Source organism: Amblyomma americanum, chromosome 5 (assembly GCF_052857255.1).
Source record: "Amblyomma americanum isolate KBUSLIRL-KWMA chromosome 5, ASM5285725v1, whole genome shotgun sequence".
Classification (NCBI taxonomy): domain Eukaryota; kingdom Metazoa; phylum Arthropoda; class Arachnida; order Ixodida; family Ixodidae; genus Amblyomma; species Amblyomma americanum.
In genome coordinates, this window is record NC_135501.1 from 87638656 (window position 1) to 87657535 (window position 18880).

General features: G+C 43.5%; 1 protein-coding gene across 1 annotated transcript; it reads left to right on the forward strand.

Annotated features, from left to right (window-relative positions):
* The first annotated feature begins 394 nt into the window (after positions 1-394).
* LOC144134034 (neprilysin-11-like) lies at positions 395-17425 on the forward strand. The gene is made up of 7 exons (XM_077667041.1): positions 395-460; positions 5100-5151; positions 8932-9029; positions 11302-11388; positions 15716-15820; positions 15898-15971; positions 17231-17425. Exons 1-7 carry the CDS (start codon positions 395-397, stop codon positions 17334-17336), a joined length of 588 nt encoding a protein of 195 aa, XP_077523167.1. The 3' UTR covers positions 17337-17425.
* Positions 17426-18880: the final 1455 nt, after the last annotated feature.

Consider the following 18880-nt stretch of genomic DNA (forward strand, 5'->3'; position numbering starts at 1 on the left):
CGGTCTGAGCATGGCTTTTGTCAAAGTACGAATGCGGCGTGAATGCAAAGCCAGGCACTATCAACAGCTTTTATCGCCTCTTTTTCAATGCGTGCTAAACGGACGATTCTTGCCAGAATTTCCTTTCCCTGGCAACCAAACAGCGTAAAAAGTGCTGGGCGAGGTGTGGGGATTACAAACCGCTGGAAAGAAGAAGTAAAGAGGCTTTCTACTCATCGCTGTGGCTTAATGGTCAAGGCGCTCGTCTACTGAGCCGGAGTACCTTGGTTCGAATTCCACCAAGGCGGCCGTATTTCGATGGAGGCGATACGAAAAATGCGCCCATGTGCTGCGCGATGTTAGCGCACATAAAATACTGCTACTGCTGTGGCTGATAGGAAGAAAGAAAAGGGAAATGCACAAACCTGCCTACTGGCTCAAGCCGAGGCACGCTCGCTCCCGCGTGCTGAAAGTAGGAGAGGTAAAGGACATGAGAGCTAAGATAGAAAGAAAAGACGCGCGCTAATATGCCCCGGGCCGATGGCGAAAGGATTGAAATACCGGGCCGACCCGGGCGAGAGAGCTTCAAGCCGAGCACTGCACCATATTCCAAAAATTATCATAATATCTTGGGTCCAAGGACCCGCCGCAGATATTAAATCAGGTATGAGATTAAAGATCCCAAGGAGGTCGAAATTATTCCGGAGACGTCCACTACGGCACCACTTCATCCTTTCTTCTTTCACTCCCTTCTTTATTCTTTCCATTGCGGCGCGGTTCTCGTGTCCGCCGAGATACGTGAGGCAGTTACTGCATCATTTCGTTTCGTCAGAAACCAATTTAGGAAGCTTTCTTTGTTTCAAGACGGCCGTGTTGCAGCTCAACGCTGAGCACCGAACGCGCTCAGGGCATTCATGTAGCAAAATGGCGCCTGCCTAGAGGAAAGGAAATTGCGCAGTAACTGTCTCACAAATCTCGGTGGACACCCGAACAGCGCCGCAAGAGAAGGGATATAGGAGGGAATGAGAGAAGAAGGGGAGAAAGCGGTGCCGTAGTAATGCACTTGGGCCGGCCACATTCGACGCGTGCATAAATCCGCTAGAAGCGCGGTACACAAAACACAGTATATGATTAGTCAGCTTAAGGAGACAGGGTAAACAAAATAACCTGAAAAAAAAATCAAATTTTTGCTTTTTCTCAAAGATGAAAGTACATTTTTTTCTGCATCTATTCAGCTATCACACTTCATTCTGCACAATATATATGCAGCATAAAAGGAGACCTCAAAGCAAAGCGGTCAGCGACACACCGCGGTTTACAGATGGAGTGTTTTCTCAGCTTTCTTCAGTAAAAATCTAAAAAAAAACATGGAATGTTCCTCTATTTTTCTTAGAGGCCCTAAAACGCATTTATCGACAGCTTCCACAGCGAGAGCTTCTATTTAAGTTCCTGCACGGACGAACTCAGAACCCAAACGAGTAATTCAATATTGCCGTAAGAGAACGTGCTCAAAAAATGTCTTTGTGGGCCTACAGGCATTGAAGATTGCTATGTTAGATGCTGTTGTGGACTTGAATGATGCTGAAATCACCAGAACTAAGGTTCTTGAGACACGCAAATGTCTTTGTGGCCCTACAGACATTGAAGATTGCTACGTTAGGTGCTGTTGCCGCCTTGATTGATACTAAACTCATCAGAACTAGGTTCTTGAGTTATGCAAATGTCTTTGTGGGCTACAGATATTGAAGATTGCTACATAAGATCCTGTTATGGCCTTGATTGATGCTAAAATCATCAGAAATAATGTTCTTGAGACATGAAAATGTCTTTGTGGGCCTACAGACATTGACGATTGCTACATTAGATGCTGTTGTGGCCTTGAATGATGGTAACATCACCAGAATTAAGGTTCTTCAGGCATGCGGACTGAGCCCGTGCAATAACAATGTCCGTTGGCTGAATCAAGTCGACCGGTGTCGAGTTTCCTTCCCTGATCAAGCTACGCAGCGAGTAACAAAACAGGCACGGGAAGCTAAACGGCAGGAAAAGAAGCACCAAGCTGACCTACGAGCGTGATTCCAAAATTATGGTCTTCAGTTATTTTATAATTCTAAAGAAATGATTATTTTAAGACATTTACAAATCCCTTAAAAGGAAGATTATTCTACATTTACACGTAATCGCCGTTGCGGTCCAGGCATTTTTACAGACGCTCGGGCAGTTTTTGTATGCCCATGTCATACCAGCTCACCCTAATGCCGTTGAGGAAGCGTTTGACCACATCTTTCACTTCGTCATAATCGGTGAAGCGCCTTCCAAAGAAATGTTCTTTTATATTCGGAAACAAGTGGTAGTCACTTGGTGCCAAGTCCGGACTGTAGGGTGGGTGGCTGATGACATCCCCTCCAAACTGTTGCAGGAGAGCGACGGTTTGGCAGGCAACGTGGGGGCGAGTGTGATCGCGTAGAAGACTCACGCTCTTGCTCAGCAATCCTCTTCTGCGATTTTTAATTGCCCGTCTGAGTTTCCTAAGGGTCTCACAATATCTGTCCACGTTTACTGTGGTGCCAGGAGCCATGAAATCTTCCAACAATACCCCTTTTCGATCCCGAAACACAGTTGCCATTGCTGCCGGCAGTCCGTGCCCGTTTGAGTTCTCGCGGCTTGGGCGAAGATGTGTGCCGCCACTGACGTGATTCTTGTTTTGTCTCAGGTGTGAAGTGCAATGCCCGGGTTTCGTCACCCGTAACAATGGAATACAAAATTGTCTCGTTTTATCTCCATAGCGCCAAAGAAATTCGCGGGAGGAGTCAACACGTTGCCGTTGATGGTCGTCTGTGAGCATTCGCGGAATCCATCTTGCGCACACCTTGCGATATTTCAAATTCGCAGCCAAAATCCTATGATTAGTGCTTCCAGAAACGCCCGGGACCAAAATGCAGAGTTTGTCGAGTGTGATCCTCCGATGTTGCCGCATCATCTCATCGACCTTCGCGACTGTCTCATTAGAAATTGACGGACTCCCGCTTATTTCTTCGTCGAAGTCCCTACACCACTTGCGGACGTTTTTAACATCCATGAACGGTTCTCCGTACACTTCCGTCAACTGGCGCGGAATTTCAATTGGTTGATGGCCTTTTGCGTTCAAGAATAGAATAACTGCGCGAACATCGCACGTGGCGGTCGCGACCAACGGGAGCTCAATTTCAAATGGCTACAGTGCCAAGACTGATAGTCCCTTTCGCGCTGAGTCATGGGTTTTTCGAAGACGGGAAACAATGAACACAACAGTATGGCGAGCAGCCACTCAAATAGTTTCCCTGCGGCCGCAACCCTTTGGACACCTTACTTTTGGGACTACCCTCGTAGGGGATGACTTTACAGCTGGTGACTGCTGAATAAATTCGACAAAATGAGTTGGATAAGTCAAAAACTTGGGATTGAAGGTTTTGTTTACTTCAAGCTCAGTTTTCCAAAACAAGATTTTTTGTTATGTCGGTACCATTATTTTGAAAATGACAATAGATATCAAGTTGAGTTTTTCTTTGGATACAGTGAATATATGTAGCAATTTACTGAACCAAAATTATGGGATTGCGAATAACATTGCTTTTATAATAAAAACGTGAACAAAATTTGGTCAAAATTAGTTTGTAGGAAGTAAAGAGCACTAATAATTTGCTTTTTTGTGTACTAAGATAAATTTTGTACAGTCTCTAGAAGACGAAATGCTTAACAAAATGATGGAAATATCTGATCGCTAGCTTAGTTGCTTGCTGAGAAAAGTGCACCACAATATGCCCCAAAATACATGCGAAGATAGGGCTTACCCTGTCCCCTTAACTGTAGCTGGCTGGCTCGTCCTTTAAAGTGCGAGGAAAAAAATTGATTTTTCGTGAAAGGAAATGGGGAAAGTATATGTCTCGCATTTCGGTGGACAACTGATCCGCGCAGTGAAGAAAAGTGTGGGGCTCCGGAAAAAAGTTTTAGCACCTGGGGACCTTTAACGTGCACTAATATCGCACAGCACTCAGGCGCCATGGCACTTCGCCTCCATCGAAACGCGCCCTAAGCACTGAGCCACCGTGGCCAGTAGCGAGGAACCACTTAGCTCGCATCAAACGCGACAGACACAAATGGTATGATTTAACGCCACTATAGAACTATCCTTCCGTGGGCAGCGTAATAAATATCATCCATGCCACCGTTTACCGCAAACACATTTCAAGGTCGCAGTTGGGCGGGAGAAAGCAGAAGTGAAGCTAAGACTGTTTATTCGTGCAAAAAGATCTTTTCAGAACCGCCAGCATGATCATCCTTACCGTCGTCACCCTGACTTCGCCCACTGCAGGACCAAGGCCTCTGCCTTAACTGTATAAATTATTGAAGGGAACTGAAGTACGCCTTCACGTGAAAGACAAAATTTCCTGCTGCTGCTTAATGAAGGACCGCTTATTTTTTGTAAAACATAAGTTTTGTCTTATTTATATTTTTTTATAGGCTCGCTAACGGCCTTGCTTTTTTAATAATGACTTTCTGTTTAATTGGCGGCATTTGTGCTCCAAGCCAATAGATATATTTGTTGTCTTCCGGCGAACAAGCACCGCCGGTACTCTTGTAGCATTTCCTGCTGTTGCCATTTTCTTGATTTGTTCATTATAATTTTTGGCGATGTCAGCTAAAATGACATGGGCGTTTGTTTTTGTTTGTTTTCATGAATAGCTGGGGCAGCAGATCATTTGGTATGACAGCACAATATAACGAAAAGGCCAACCGCATAGGTGAGAATTTTGCTTTGAATAAACTCTCTTCAGCGTGCATGCTTTCTTGTTCACGCACGAGGAAAACAAAAAAATAGTTATGCGCTTTTGTACAGCTCCTGCATCACGAAACGGGCCTCAAGAGGCCATATAATCTTGGCATTCAAATTTATATTTGTATTGTCTTGAAGTGTTGTAGTTGTTCTAGACTAATTGTTTTGCGCAAGTGTCGTGCATATGATACACGTACACACGCGATTGCGTAAGTGTGCAAAATTGTCCACTTGATTGGGCACTGCCTGTAGTAAATGTTTCATCTGCTTGAATTTTTTCAATAATTTCTTTCTTTACCCCCTGCAGAAGTCCCTTAGGGACTCCTTCAAGTACCGTTTTATCAAAAAGGCCTCCCATGGTAAGTGTCTCGAACGAGTATAAAATTTTGTAATTAAAAGTGAGGTAACAAGGTACCAGTCACTATTAATTGAAGCGAACGTGTCTCAGTACCGGCGCTTAATTTTTAAGTCGTGGAACCTCCTTTAGCATAGGTTTAAATGAACTTTAGTACCAGCTGTAAGACCTACGTCTATGCCACATGCAGTTACTGCAAATACAGCCTAATATTGCTGGCTTCGATTTGTTCTTTGTATATTTTTTAAAGTTCTCTGAAGAAAACGTGGAAGTTCTAGGTCACCAAGAGCCATTTTCGGGGCTTCAAGGTATTTTATTTCACCCACAGGACTACAGTGCGCAGGCGGTATCAAACTCGTGGTTCATGCCGTAAAGAAATTGATGTAAATGCGGTTAGCGGGTTGCTTTGACAGCTCGCCCATGGATCCGAAGAAGTTTCCAGGAAGGTAAAATGCTTGGTCACTGTCACCCGGCCCTGCTTCTAAGCAAAGTACGATTTGAGCTTGTGCTATCAAGCATTCTCTCACGAATTCGCACCACAGAAGCAGTGAGAATATTACACGCACGCTCCGCAACAACCACTTCAAGTCTTTTCAGCGTACGTCTACCGGAGGCTTGCGTCTGAGCGGTAACAGGTTGATAGGATTGCTGTGTTTGTATTACCATTGCATTGTAACCCGTCGTCCTCCCCTAGCTCAGAAAAGCCCGCCACCGCCGCCAGTTTTATTCCGTGGTCGTCGTCACTGGTGCCTCAACGCACGATCGAATAAATGCGCACGACCGCTTTTACAGGTCAGGAACCGCATCTGCAACTGGGAGCTGTGAGCACGTGGTTTTTGTATAGGCTGGACAGCGCGTGTGATGGGCGTGTGAACACTTTCACGGATTCAGAGCAAATCCATGGGAGCTGACTTTTCGCCGAACTGAATATTTGTTGATCTGCGGAGGAAAAAAAAAACACCAGTGTAAGAGATGCACTGCGCCAGGAAAGCAGCTTTGATTGAAAAGAGAGCAAGGCCACTACCAGAGGGCAGTAAAGAAAAAGAGCGCAGTCACTAGAAGCAAACACTTGCATGTAGTTAGAGCTGGCTTTAGCAAGGCGGTGAAAATAAAGAGAATGTAGTTGTAACTGATAGAACAATTTACTACACAGGAGGAAAGGTATTTGACAAAGAAGGTGGCAGATCCTATCCCCTAAGACAACCAGACTCGTCGCTATTCTTGGTTATACTGCCCTCGTGAAGCACGGCGCGGCGCTCTGCTGGACCAATTAGAGAGGAAGCGCAGTTTGGTGGGACAAGGTCTCTCCACTGAACTGTCATCGGTAAGATGGCCGTGTAATCAAGAAGCTGTCCGGAGGACTGGATATTTCTAAAGCGCACGGATTGAGTTTAGCATCGTGTCTCCATTTGAACCCTTCTCTCAGACCTGTCTGAACGTCCGACATACTACAGTCCTAGGCCATTGTGAACATTGAACATCGACGAAATTACCAAAACTCAGACGCAAGCAGTGCGACCCCTGCTCCTCTAGAAGCAGTCTCCGGTGGTACATTCGAGCTGGCTAACTGTAAAGAAAAAAAAATTGGCAAACGAAGGTGCAAGCTTCAAAATGCAAGCACTACTCATGCATGACGTACATAGAGACATATAGGCAGTGAGGCGGTCATTACAATGCACTATAGAGAATATTTTTTCAAGTATTTTAAAGAACTAAATCAGTAGTCGACGGCAACAAATGAGTTACTGTCTTACAAATCGTGTTCATTCAGTCCCTAGCTGGCAGCGTTCTTACGGATTACAGGAAGCTAAGCAGGGTGGCCCCAGTGTTCACATCACAAAGGGATTCAGATCGGACCAAACATCAGCACTTTACATGCCCTAAAATACATTATTAGTGGTTAATTAACATGCACCGCCTCTGATACTGTCTAGCAGTATATCTACTGTGAAGTGGCAAGCCGCTCAACAAATATTTCAATTTATTTTCAAATTACCACTGCTTTCAAGTCTTTTTTTTTATACCTGACCCGACTTTTTTTATTAGATCCCGCTGACAGCACAATTCAAGTTTATCCAATGTGTTCGACTGCATACCAAGTACCTGAGCATTATGCCGCTGTTGATGATATTTCGAACTCACTGCTTCCTTACCAATGAGTCTGAATACATCATATCAAAAGACATCATTCAGCCACACATGTAGTAATATCGGGCGTTCCGAAGGCTTCCCCATGAGCCATTGCTTTTACTCACGTTCATCGCTGATTTTACTTCTTGTGTTTAATTGCTCATGCGCTGATTGTTCTACGATTGCCTTGAAAACCGTTGCGTTTGTAATCACAACCATCAGGCGGTCTTCGAGAATGACTGACTGAGAAAGAGTCGAAAATTGTTGTCCCAATTAGAAGATGGTGCTCAGCGTCAGCTAAGCAAACTTGTTTAGGATTCATTCAAGCGTTTCGTAACCACCTGTCTTATATTCGGCACTAACTCTCATCTGCCAGGTAACGTATAGATACGTAGATTTCCTTATCTGGAGAAAACTAACGTGGCATTAGCGCATCACAATATTGAAAACTGACACTTCAGGTACATTAGACTTCACTGCAAGGTCGCTGTCTTTGCCTCCGCTTTTTATCTGGTAACTTATGTGTAAAAACTTCATTGGCTCGAAATTTCAATACAGTTTAAGAACTTAATCTCCTCATCAGACACACGCGTGTAACAAAAATTGATATCCAGAATCGTGCCGTGTTTTTTAACTGCAAGATATTGCTTTCGTCAGAGAGCCTTTATGGTCCTAATTAATGATAATGACGACTTTTGCAACGCTTAAGACTCATGTCGCGTAGCAAACACGGTATGATAAACGGCCGTTCCGGCGGTCACACGCCGATGCAGAATCAAGCTTAACAAAATTTTCCCGCAATATCTAATGTTGAGTTCTTTACCACATCTTAGAATTTGAATTCAACTTTTTCACTCAACCTGTTGATTGTAGTGAGCATCATATCCGGATTTCAGTTTTGCTCATAATCATTCGCAATGATATCCATGCAGGTCCGTGAACCTTGGCAGCATAGGAACAGTTATTGCTCATGAAATGATTCATGGCTTCGGCGCTATAGGTAAAAGCAATAAATTTGAAAAAAATGCTCTCTCTCTCTCTGACATTCGCTGTTCTACAGGGTTGTGATTTTTTATTACTGCGTGCCTTTTTTTATGGAATTTAAAGTATTTCAATATAACAAAACTCAGATTTAGAATATCTAACTTGTACCATTAGGATTTGTTGCAAAGCTAGGAGTGAAAGTATATTAAGATGAGGCTGAACTTTTTAACGCCTATTACGTTAGCATGAATCGTGCTCCGACGCTGTTTACTTGAATGCCTAATATCCGCTGAAAAAAAAGTGAACTTTATTGAACTAGTGACAAGTTTCAAATCCTCCAGCTTTGTCATTTCAAATAATTCAAGGTATAGCTTCGAAATTCGAAATATATCTCTTTCAGAGGCCGTAAAGAAGTCCAACACGTATTTTACAAACTAGTACCCGCACACATTGTACTGTTTCATGTTTTCGAAGAGTTAATTCATATCCTGTCTTTAAAATATTCGTGCACAGCAATTTCTTACTCCTGAAAAACTAAGGCACGCCCTGGTGTTCAAGAGCTGTCTCTTATAGGCACTACGCAAATCTGAACGTTTTTCTCTAGCTCGATAATATCTCCACTTCATTTCCGAATGTGACTTGATCTCTTTCTTCTTCTCTGTATCTCAAGTTTTTCAGAGAGACGAGCATGTGAAAAACGTTTCTCGTCGTGAGTTCGAGGAAAGGGCGAACTGCTTTGTTTACCAATACGGAAATCTCTCACTACCGGTAAGGATGTGATAAAAATACCTTTCGTGAACGGTTTGGTGCAGATAATTAGGATCCCAGCCATCAGCCGCCTGGTTTTATTTTCAATTTTGTTTACAGTGAGAGGATGCGAGACAGCTCCCGTAACATTATTCATACAAGTCAGGAATTCCTGCACAAAAATTTTGAATAAGGAGAATATTGCAATGTACAGTTTTGTGAATACCATTGGTAATGTTTCAGTTTCTCGGTGCGTAGAAAAATCTCTCTTTTAAAGTTTTTCCTTCGCTCCCGTTGAGAAATTATGACTGCGGTAGCAAGCTACTTGGGATCGCTTTTGACAATAGGAATAACCTCAATAGCATAAAAGTTCAAGTGTTATAGCCTTATAGCGAAACATTAGAATACACGAGAAGGTTGTGTTTATAAACTTTTTGGCCTTGAAAAATGCTTTTGTCCAGAATCGCTTGGTATGCGTAGATCGGATAAACTACGCGATGGCAGAAAGCAAAGCACACAGCGCAAGTGTGACTGCAAACATACTCGCACATCAATTTCGACATCAATCATCATAAGCGCATTTTTAGGTGAAACTACTGCACAGCCCCTTTTGTGGTGTGCTCAGTGTAAAGTCCTAACATTTCATCATGTGTAGTCAGAGGACTCTGTACCAAAAATTTTAGTAATTGGGCTGCTTTATATATGGGCAACTGACCTCTCTGCCTACCTCTTCGCGCGCGAGCAATCTTTTCCCTTACAGATCGAAGTTCTAGAAGCCCATCTGACAGATTTGAGCCTTGGTACCTAATCGTAAAATCTTATGTATTTAAATAGAACGATATGAATAAAAGAATTTATTACATTTACGTAAAAATGCAGCTACTGAAATTTTTACAGAGTTCGTTTTTTTAGCTCTCAGCCTTTTTTTTAGTCTTGCGATTAGTTTTCACAGAGCAATTACAAAGCACCTGCCATGCTAAATGGTGAGCGCCACCAATAGCAAGTGTTAAATTCTTTTAACAATACTGCAGTCTTTTCAAACTTTTGTAATGAAATCAATTACTTTCACGTCCAGTAATTAATAAGTGTAAAGAATTGCTTTCAAAAAGCAATTTCGCAGAGTAAATAACGAATTACTTAGAAATATTTTCTAATAAAAGGCGCCACCTAATGTTGCACCTGCAAAGCTCTGCTTTGTCTGGTGGAAACCAGTGCGAAATTTTTAATGCGGACTTTTATTTTTTCCAGAGAGCAAATAAAGAATCAGGCGATAAAATATAATGTAATCCAAACTATACGTTTACAGAAAACGATTAGGCAATACGAAAATGAGAAATGCTACAGTGTGCGTATCAGGCACGAAAAGAACAGAAGTGATCGCAAAAGTACAGCAACTGAAAAAAATTTAAAAATTACGATCATTTCAAACATTTCAAATGCCAACGTCGCTGCGGATGAGAGCAAGAAATGTTGAGGTGTTAGATTCAATGGTTACGTTCGCTGGTAAATTTTCCACTCTGTCATAAAAAGTGGTATGAATGACTTCTCAAATCCGCTCAATTTTAACATAAATGAACAAGCTTGAAATTCCTATAGAATCTTTCGTCAGTGTGTTCGAGTGAAAAATAAAAATTTTGGTAAAAAATATTTGATTACATTAGAAAGTAATCGCAAAGAAGGTACTATAACCTAATTAAAATAATTTACTTTTTTTCGTTTTTTGCCACGGGTGAGTGGTTACGGCACTCGGCTGCTGGCCCGAATGACGCGGCTTCGATCCCGGCCGCGGCGATCGAATTTTGATGGAGGCGAAATTCTATAGGCCCATGTACTGTGTGATGTCAGTGCACGTTAAAAAACCCCAGGTGATCGAAATTTCTGGAGACTTTCACTAAGGTGTCCCTCATAGATTGAGTCGCTTCGGGACGTTAAACAGCCAAAAACCATGAATCATAAATATTCCCTGGGTTTTGAAAGAATTGATAAAATTTACTGGCTTTACTAAGTACTATGGCATTTTGATTAGCACGCAGTGATTTCACGATGACCTCATTACAACACGCCGTGGTAGCGCGAAGAAGTGTGTTCCTATCGCCCCGCTACCGCCGCCTCGCCCAAACTAAACCCATTTTTTGCGGTTGCTCTGTTTTTTCAGATCTTACTAATGCTGAACATACGCTTTAATAACTCGTAACCGCACTGGGAAGTTTCGTTCATTTTGGTGCATTTTGTTGCGCGTGGTTTTGTTTTGTTTTGCTGCCTAAATTCTGCTAAAAGCGAAATTATGTTTCAGGGCGTTGAAACAAATTTGACTGTTCACGGCACTGACACGTTAAACGAGAATATCGCTGACAATGGCGGCCTGAGAACGGCATTTCATGTGAGTTCTTGCATGTGACAACAACATCATGATATTGGGTGCCTCTGGTTACCATTAGAAAGATGTGGCACCAGATACTTTACAAGCAATTTGCCTGTGAGCCTGCCTTTCTTCAAGGAAAATATAAATACAAAAAAGCTGGTGTGCACCTTCAATTTCTGTTTTTAATGCGACAAAATAAAAGCTTTTCTTATGCAGAAAATCCGACGTCACCGTTGCGAACGGAAAAAAGGCCGAAGAAGCAACCTAGGCGTGCCATCTGAGTCGCGTGACATTTTGGCGTCATCAAGACCGGCCCCCGTGTTTAAGCTAATTTACCACCGTGGTAGGTGGCAGTTAAAGATATTGACTGATCGGGACAGGCTGCGCGGAAAGAGCAACTTGGGTCGCACGTGCCCCGCCTGGCGGCAGCACCTACCATCGCTGGGCAGTGGCGAATCGCTTGACCGCTGCACCACTTTGCGGAGTGGCATGGGGACTGCTGGGGATCTATGAATGGAAATTCGAGAATGTCCATTTCCGCATATATTGGTAGTAACGAATTAACGCTATCATATCGTACGCCTAATGCGGAGCTTGTATCTCCCTCCAGTTTTTTTTAAAGGTGTGTAGAAACAATCGGTAGGGAAACCCTTGCAATTTAAATCACATCTATTAACATAAAAAACTGGAATGCGGTAGTTGTAACCGAAATGCCAATCGCCGAGTAGTGTTTTACAGTTTACCTAAAAAAGTGGCATGTAAAATTTTGTTCGAAACAGTACCTCGCTCAGCCAGTCGCGTAAATATGCTGTGTAGTTCCTTCGAAGTTCTAGTAACTGTGTAACTAGTAGATTTCCTTACTCCATCATTATTTTTACGTCGCTATGCACCACGTGAAAGGTAGCCATCCATGAAAATAAACTGTAAGTGAAATCGACATTTTCGAACGAAGCAAAACAGAAAGCATAAGGGCTGATCCAGTATGCTGCATACCGCAGTAAGTATATACTGTCACTGAAATGAGTAAAGGCAGAAAACCCTTTAGCCCATTATTAGAAATCATTCATTTCAGCAATAGTAGCGTACACTGAAGCATAAGGGTTTCCAGGAGAATAAATGCAATACCGCCATTCAACGTAGCAGCTTCGATGCTTTGCTGCTACAAGCACAAGCTACAAATATTTTTCTAAGCTATGCAGCTCCATAGTTAACCTTCATTTTTAGTGCATATATGCCTCCTTGATGTAAGGAATAAGTAATTTACGCCTATTAGAAGGCGCCATGCTTATTTTAAATTTGTTCTTTGTGGCGGATGCTAATAATAGGATTATATATGGCATTTTAATGCGGCAGCATTGCAAGCCCCACAAAGCCAAAATGCATCTCTCGTCAATACATTCAGCCACATGGCTGGACAAAATTTACGGCCCAAGACCAAAACTGACGTCACATCAAGTAAATGAATCAACGGCAACTAATGCTGTCAAATTGCAGTCATAATGAAATTAGGTGTCCCTGCGAATTTTTAAATGAAAGTGATCATATCAAAATAGCTTAACAGGTACATTAGCTGTAATGCAGTTTATGAGCGCTAGCTCTGTTCGTTTTGTGTTTCTCCATTTGATTTCATGTTCTCTTCGTCGTTTGTGTAGGCGTTCTGACCACCTTTATAGACATGTTTAAGAGCCGACATCCTTGCCTCTCGTTAACGTGGCCCATTCAGAACACGAGCTTGTTCAGCCGTTGTTCCGCTCCATTCATTTCATTGCGGTTAGCGGGGCTGTTCTGCCATGTTAAATATCGCAGACAGTCTGCCTTGTCAACGCGTAGGTTATATTTAAGCCTTCGATCTTTCAGTGTGGTAGTGGCCTCTAAACGCGCCGCTCCGTCAATTTTGCTGCAGTACCTTCTAGGCATACAGATGCGTCGCTTTCTCCTGCGGCGGCACTTATCGGTCACCTGCATTATTTGCCGCTCTGCCCAATAATAGACTGCATACGCATGCTTGGCTCCATCCATAGAGGTTCTTACTATTAACTAGAGGGAAAGCTGGCGCCCCGTATATGGGAGTTTGCGTGGAGCTTCCTCGAGGCCGCCTGTACCGGAATGGGCGCTCTAAGCACCATGGGGCGGAGAGCTACTGACTGCAGAACTACTACTTTTGGCGAAAAAATAATGAAAAAACAAACGTTGTTCAATAATCAAGAATGTCCTGACATTCAATATCTTGTCTATAAATTGCAAGAAACGAGCAGAAAAGCATGTAAATGCAAAGTTTGCCTAAAATCAGCGATGGTTTGCCCTCCTATTGGCCAAGCATTGCAGACTACAAAAGCCAATATTTCGTGCTTAACAGGCGCGGCTTTAAAAATAAATATGTTTTTTGAAAAAAAACGTTGTCCTTTCAACATCTTAAATGTTTTTTCCACTGCATTTCGGAAAACAAAAACCTTTTATTGGCGTCGTGTGCGGTTGAGCTTTCGATATTATGGCTTTTGCACACTACTTCTACGCCGAAGTCGTCTGCGCGCGGAGGGCGCCGTCAATTCAGGAATGGGACATCTCTGTAGCGCCACTCTGTGTTCCTGAAAAAAACCGACTGTCCTGCACCAAGTAGCTCATCGCCCCATGATGCTTTGCGCGCCCATATAAGTACAGATGTAGTGCCGACAGCTTTCGCTCTAGTTAATAGTAAGAAACTCTATGGCTCCATCACTCTTCTTCGCCTCTTTTAATAAATAAGAACAAAACTTTGTTCGTTCCTTTGGCGCCTTGAATGAAATATATATTTGTTCTTGCCGCAGCACTTCTGCCTCTGACCGTATGCGTTGAGAGGGTGGCAAATGTTCATGTCCTGCGCGAATGAAGGAGAACCTTGGTATGAGAGCTCGCGCTGTAAACACGCATTTCCGATATACGCCGCTATTGATGCTTATTCCCTGCTTCGCAATCGGCAATTAACCACTGCCCTTCTTTCCATCATAAAGCGTACAGCGTGATGGCGACAAACACTAGAATGTAAAGAACCAGTAAGCAATACAGAGCTCTCCTATTTCTTCCTCTTTGTGTGGTTGGTTTTGTGTTGTTGCGATCACGCTATACGCTTCATAATACTTCCGAGCAAAATAGCCTGCAAAAAGCTACTTCCTTTAAGTCTCTGTTAAAATTAATACACCACAGACCCATGACCTGCCGCGGTGGCTCAGTGGTTAGGGCGCTAGGCTACTGAACCGGTGTACCCGGGCTCGAGCCTGACCGCGGCGGCCGGGTTTCAATGGAGGAAAAACGAAATGGGGCCCGTGCGCTGTGTGATGTAAGTGCGCGATAAAGATCCCCAGATGGTCGAAATTAGTCCGGAGCCCTACACTACGGCACCTCTTTCTTCATTTCTTCTTTCACTCCCTCATTTATCGCAACGCTTACGGCGTGGTTCAGGTGTCTGCTGAGAGAAGTGAGACAGTTACTGCACCATTTCCTTTCCCCCAAAACCAATTTTCGTTTTCACTTCTACAGACCCATGCTGCTGAGATGTGTGCATGCTTTGCTGCTCTTAGTGCATATATCGGTCCCTTCAATCCAGGCGACCGTAGAGTTCATTATAAGCGGGCTCTCTTATACCGGCAATGCTCTCACCCAGCATCTCGCCTCGTCCTGACATCACCGCCTCACCGCCTTGCGCTAGGCGCTTTTCTGGCCGAGGCCCCTGTCCTGAACTAGTCAGGATAATAGCGATTAAGGGTGCCGTTAACTGCACGTCTATTTGTTCTTGTATTACTTAAAAAGAACAAAATGTCTCCTAACAAGTCGCAGCTCGTGAACCCTTGCACACAAGACATATTAAAGCCGCTGCGCTGGCTAAGAGTTTCGACAAGGCAGTGGCGGTCGCATTGAGATGGTGGCGAAATGCAAAACGCCCGTCTACCTTGCGATGTCAGTACGTTAAAGATCTTCAAGCGGTCAAAATTATCCGGAAAGCTCGACAAGGGCTTCCGTCATAGCCTGAGTAGCTAAGGAACGTGGAACCTCATAAACTAAACCAAACGATACACCATATCACGCAACATTCTTGAAGGATATTTTCCTGGAAGTGGGAAGTGGTTCCGTCTGAAAATATTGCCCTGCTATATTATTTCTCCTTTTAAGTCGGTATAATCAGGTATCTGGGCACTGGCAGAAACTAAGCATTCTAGTCTAGACCTAGGCTGGTTTTGATGTGGCAAAATTGAGCTATAAAAATACTGAAACTTGCATGTCACCATTGATCGACGTCCTAAAGGCGAAAAAAAAAATCTCCGCGGATTTCTCTTCCAGCGCAGCCAGACTGAATATTTTTTTTCATTTTCAGACTTACACCCGAGTTCTAAAGGAAGAGTGTGAAAATACGGACACTAGATTGGCAGGCCTCGAACGCTTCTCAGGGTTGCAGCTGTTTTACATTGGAAACGCAATGGTATGTGCACTTAATCTGACAGAACTCTAATAGGAAAACACGCATATAAAACAGTCCTATATTTTTTTCCTATTCAGATTTGGTGTCGTGCGAAAGACGAATTGGCGAAGTGGCTCACTTATTTGGATAATCATAGCCCGGACATATATAGGTAAGTAAACTTCAGTGTTGCCTAAAGTGAATCAGCGCGTGTAAATTTGTTTCCGAGAAAAAACAATTCCTGCCATCTTTAGACAATAAAAATGCATTAAAAACACGCTGGTCAATTATGTTGGGCTGTAGCAGGTGTTTTCACCCACTACAAAAGATTGAAAACAAAATGCACGAAGCTGCGGATATACCCAGCTCGCGTCGAAAGAACAGAAAACTCAGTCAAAAGGTTTGCATTGTTCTCAGAAATGCCTCAGCGCTCCCGTAGCACATCTGTGTGCAGTTGTAAGAGACACACTTGTGACCAGCAAAATAGGAGAACGTTAAATGTTTGAAAGATATGAAATAAACTATATTGAATACTCAGAAAAAAAAACGTCCAAGAGCCAAACACTGCAGGAGAGGATAACTGAGCTCTAATGCATGGTGTGCTAACAAACTGTTTTTATTCAACATACGCTCTTTCGAAACAAGCTTCTCTTGGCGACACCATGGCAGTCGTTGTAGTGTTGTCTGCTTCTGGAGCCACCAAACTGGAAGCGCTAGAAGAACTAGTGTGGAACATTCCGGAGAGGAAGTTTTTACTATCTCTGTGTGCACAATGAAATGGTCTATAAGAAAACACCAGCTAACTACGTGATGACAGAGGGTCGCAAAAGGTATAACCATGCAGTAATGCGAATGACAGCTATAGCTAGATTAGTGCGAAATGCTGACGCCAGTCCGTCTGTTAGGACATGTTGATAGGCTTCGGAAGTGCCTTTTCCCGCTCCTCGAGGGGAGATCTCTCCTCTTCCTGACACCCCTTAGTGCACTGACCTATATGTGTCGAACGCGAACTTCTTTCCTGCTTTTCCTCAGGCTACGCCTGCCACATCGGTGATAGACGACCTGCTGTTAGGTTACGTGGGCCCCGACGTGCCCGAACGGCACCAATGAAGACTACGGCAGGATTTAGCCTAACCTCCTGCATAAATAGTTAAAGGCCCCGTTTTGGCTCAGTGGTGATGGTGGTCGGCTCCTCACTCGAACAACGCCAGCCTTCCTCATAGTTGTCTGAGAAAGAGCGGTTTGGCTTCCCAACAGGCTGCTTTTTTCTTCGCAGCGCCTCTTACTATCTGGTTTGAAAATATATTTTTCTCTGTAGTCTTCATTGCACTCACCCCTGTGCGCGCATTTTCAGTAGTTTCTTCTCTTTTTCACCTTCTATGTATCCTTTTTCATTTAACAAAAATATTCTTCTGCATATTTGTTTTCCAGAGTAAATGTACCAATGCAAAACTTAGAAGCGTTCGCCGAAGCTTTCCAGTGCTCGAAAAATTCGGCGATGAAAAAGGAGAAGAACGAGACTTGCACCGTGTGGTGAGCGGACTTCCCTCACCAAAAAGCAGAGTTGTTTATGGCAGGAGTCTTTGACTAAAGAGGAAAACAACGAACTACCACAATAAAGCAATACTTGGGGGTGTAATAAAATCTGTTCAGTGACGGATCATCTTGATGGATTATGCTCCATCAGAAAGTTTTCTGCTTGCTTCCTGCTGCATTCGGGGATCATTTTAATACTGCTTGAATAGCTTGTTTAGTACTGCATCTGAAGGAAATTTCAACATTTCCATCTCGTTCAACTGCCCCACATCAGACGAAAGGGCCAGGTTTATGATCGCTATGTATTTACAATTCCTTTTACAGTAAGAAACGCAGTAAGTGTCCCTTTTCGAAGTAATGTTGAGTTTCTATTTCTACAGCTAAAATTAGAAGATTAAAGGGTTATATTAGGCTTATGTTTAAAGGCATCGAATTAGTGATTATCTTATTGTATATTTTGTCGCACTAGATTGACATCAGAGGTGTACAAGTTATCCACAGACAAAAGGCTGGCCTGGAATTCCAATGCGCACTAAGGACAACTTCTAGCCGCAAACCGAATACAACATTCCGGTGGCGAAAGCACCATTTCCAGAAGTTTCAAGAGTCAGTTTTAAAATGTGGCCCTGTTTGGACGCGCTCAGTTTAAAGATCATACCGATCTTTGGAAATAAGGAACCGAAAACATCAACAACCCCTGGACACATGAGGACTTGCCCTAAGAAAGGCCACGTTATTTCAGGAGTGACCTCCTCCTCTGTTTACGCGAGCAAAGCGAAAAGGCTACGCTATCGCCATGACAATCAAAACAAATGAAAGATCAGACATAACGAAACTCAAAGAACACGTTCACGCTTTAACGAAGCAAGGCGTCGTGTAGAGACTAAAACACCGGAAACGGTGTTTAATCGGAAACGAGATATGACGACGCGACATTGACCTAATTATATTCATGTATTCAAGGCGAGCTTCTGCAGTGGGATGCCGCGCCCTAAATATTCAACGTCTGCCGGTAAAGTCAGTGGTACAATCTCTCGCAGATACTACGAGTTTGCCCGAGGCCTTTTCTTCCAGGCGGACCCCAGCGATGTGGTCTTCACAGACAGAGATCGCATGGTGGGATACAGAGAAATTACATAGTACTATCGTTTCCAACGAGCTAGACTTCTTCCAGCGGATAGATCCTTGACTAGACACGAAGCCATCAGGTGGCGCCGGTTACAAACTATACCTTTCCAAACCCGCGCCTCTGGAGTCTTGTGTACTTAGGGCAATTTTCAGAAAAATGCGCTAACTGCAAACTTAGGGCCACTTTGGACCACATGCTATGGGAATGTTCTCATGCCCGCCGCGAGGGACGAGGCACAAAGACAAGAGGCCAATGCAAGGACTTGCTACTGAGCTCCGACCCGGCGACTCAGCTACGACTCGTCCGACTGGCCGAAGCCGCCGCCGCGGGTCAAGGCCTTTCGACCGTCGTCTAAGCGGGTAGCTTCTGTTGCACAATAAAATTTTCATATCATATTCTATCCGAAATATATTCGG

Coding starts and splice junctions, on each gene's coding strand:
- LOC144134034 (XM_077667041.1), top strand. CDS start 395: ATGCACAAACCTGCCTACTGGCTCAAGCCGAGGCACGCTCGCTCCCGC. Junction 9,030..11,301: donor ACGGAAATCTCTCACTACCG/GTAAGGATGTGA, acceptor ATTATGTTTCAG/GGCGTTGAAACAAATTTGAC. Junction 15,972..17,230: donor CATAGCCCGGACATATATAG/GTAAGTAAACTT, acceptor TTTGTTTTCCAG/AGTAAATGTACCAATGCAAA.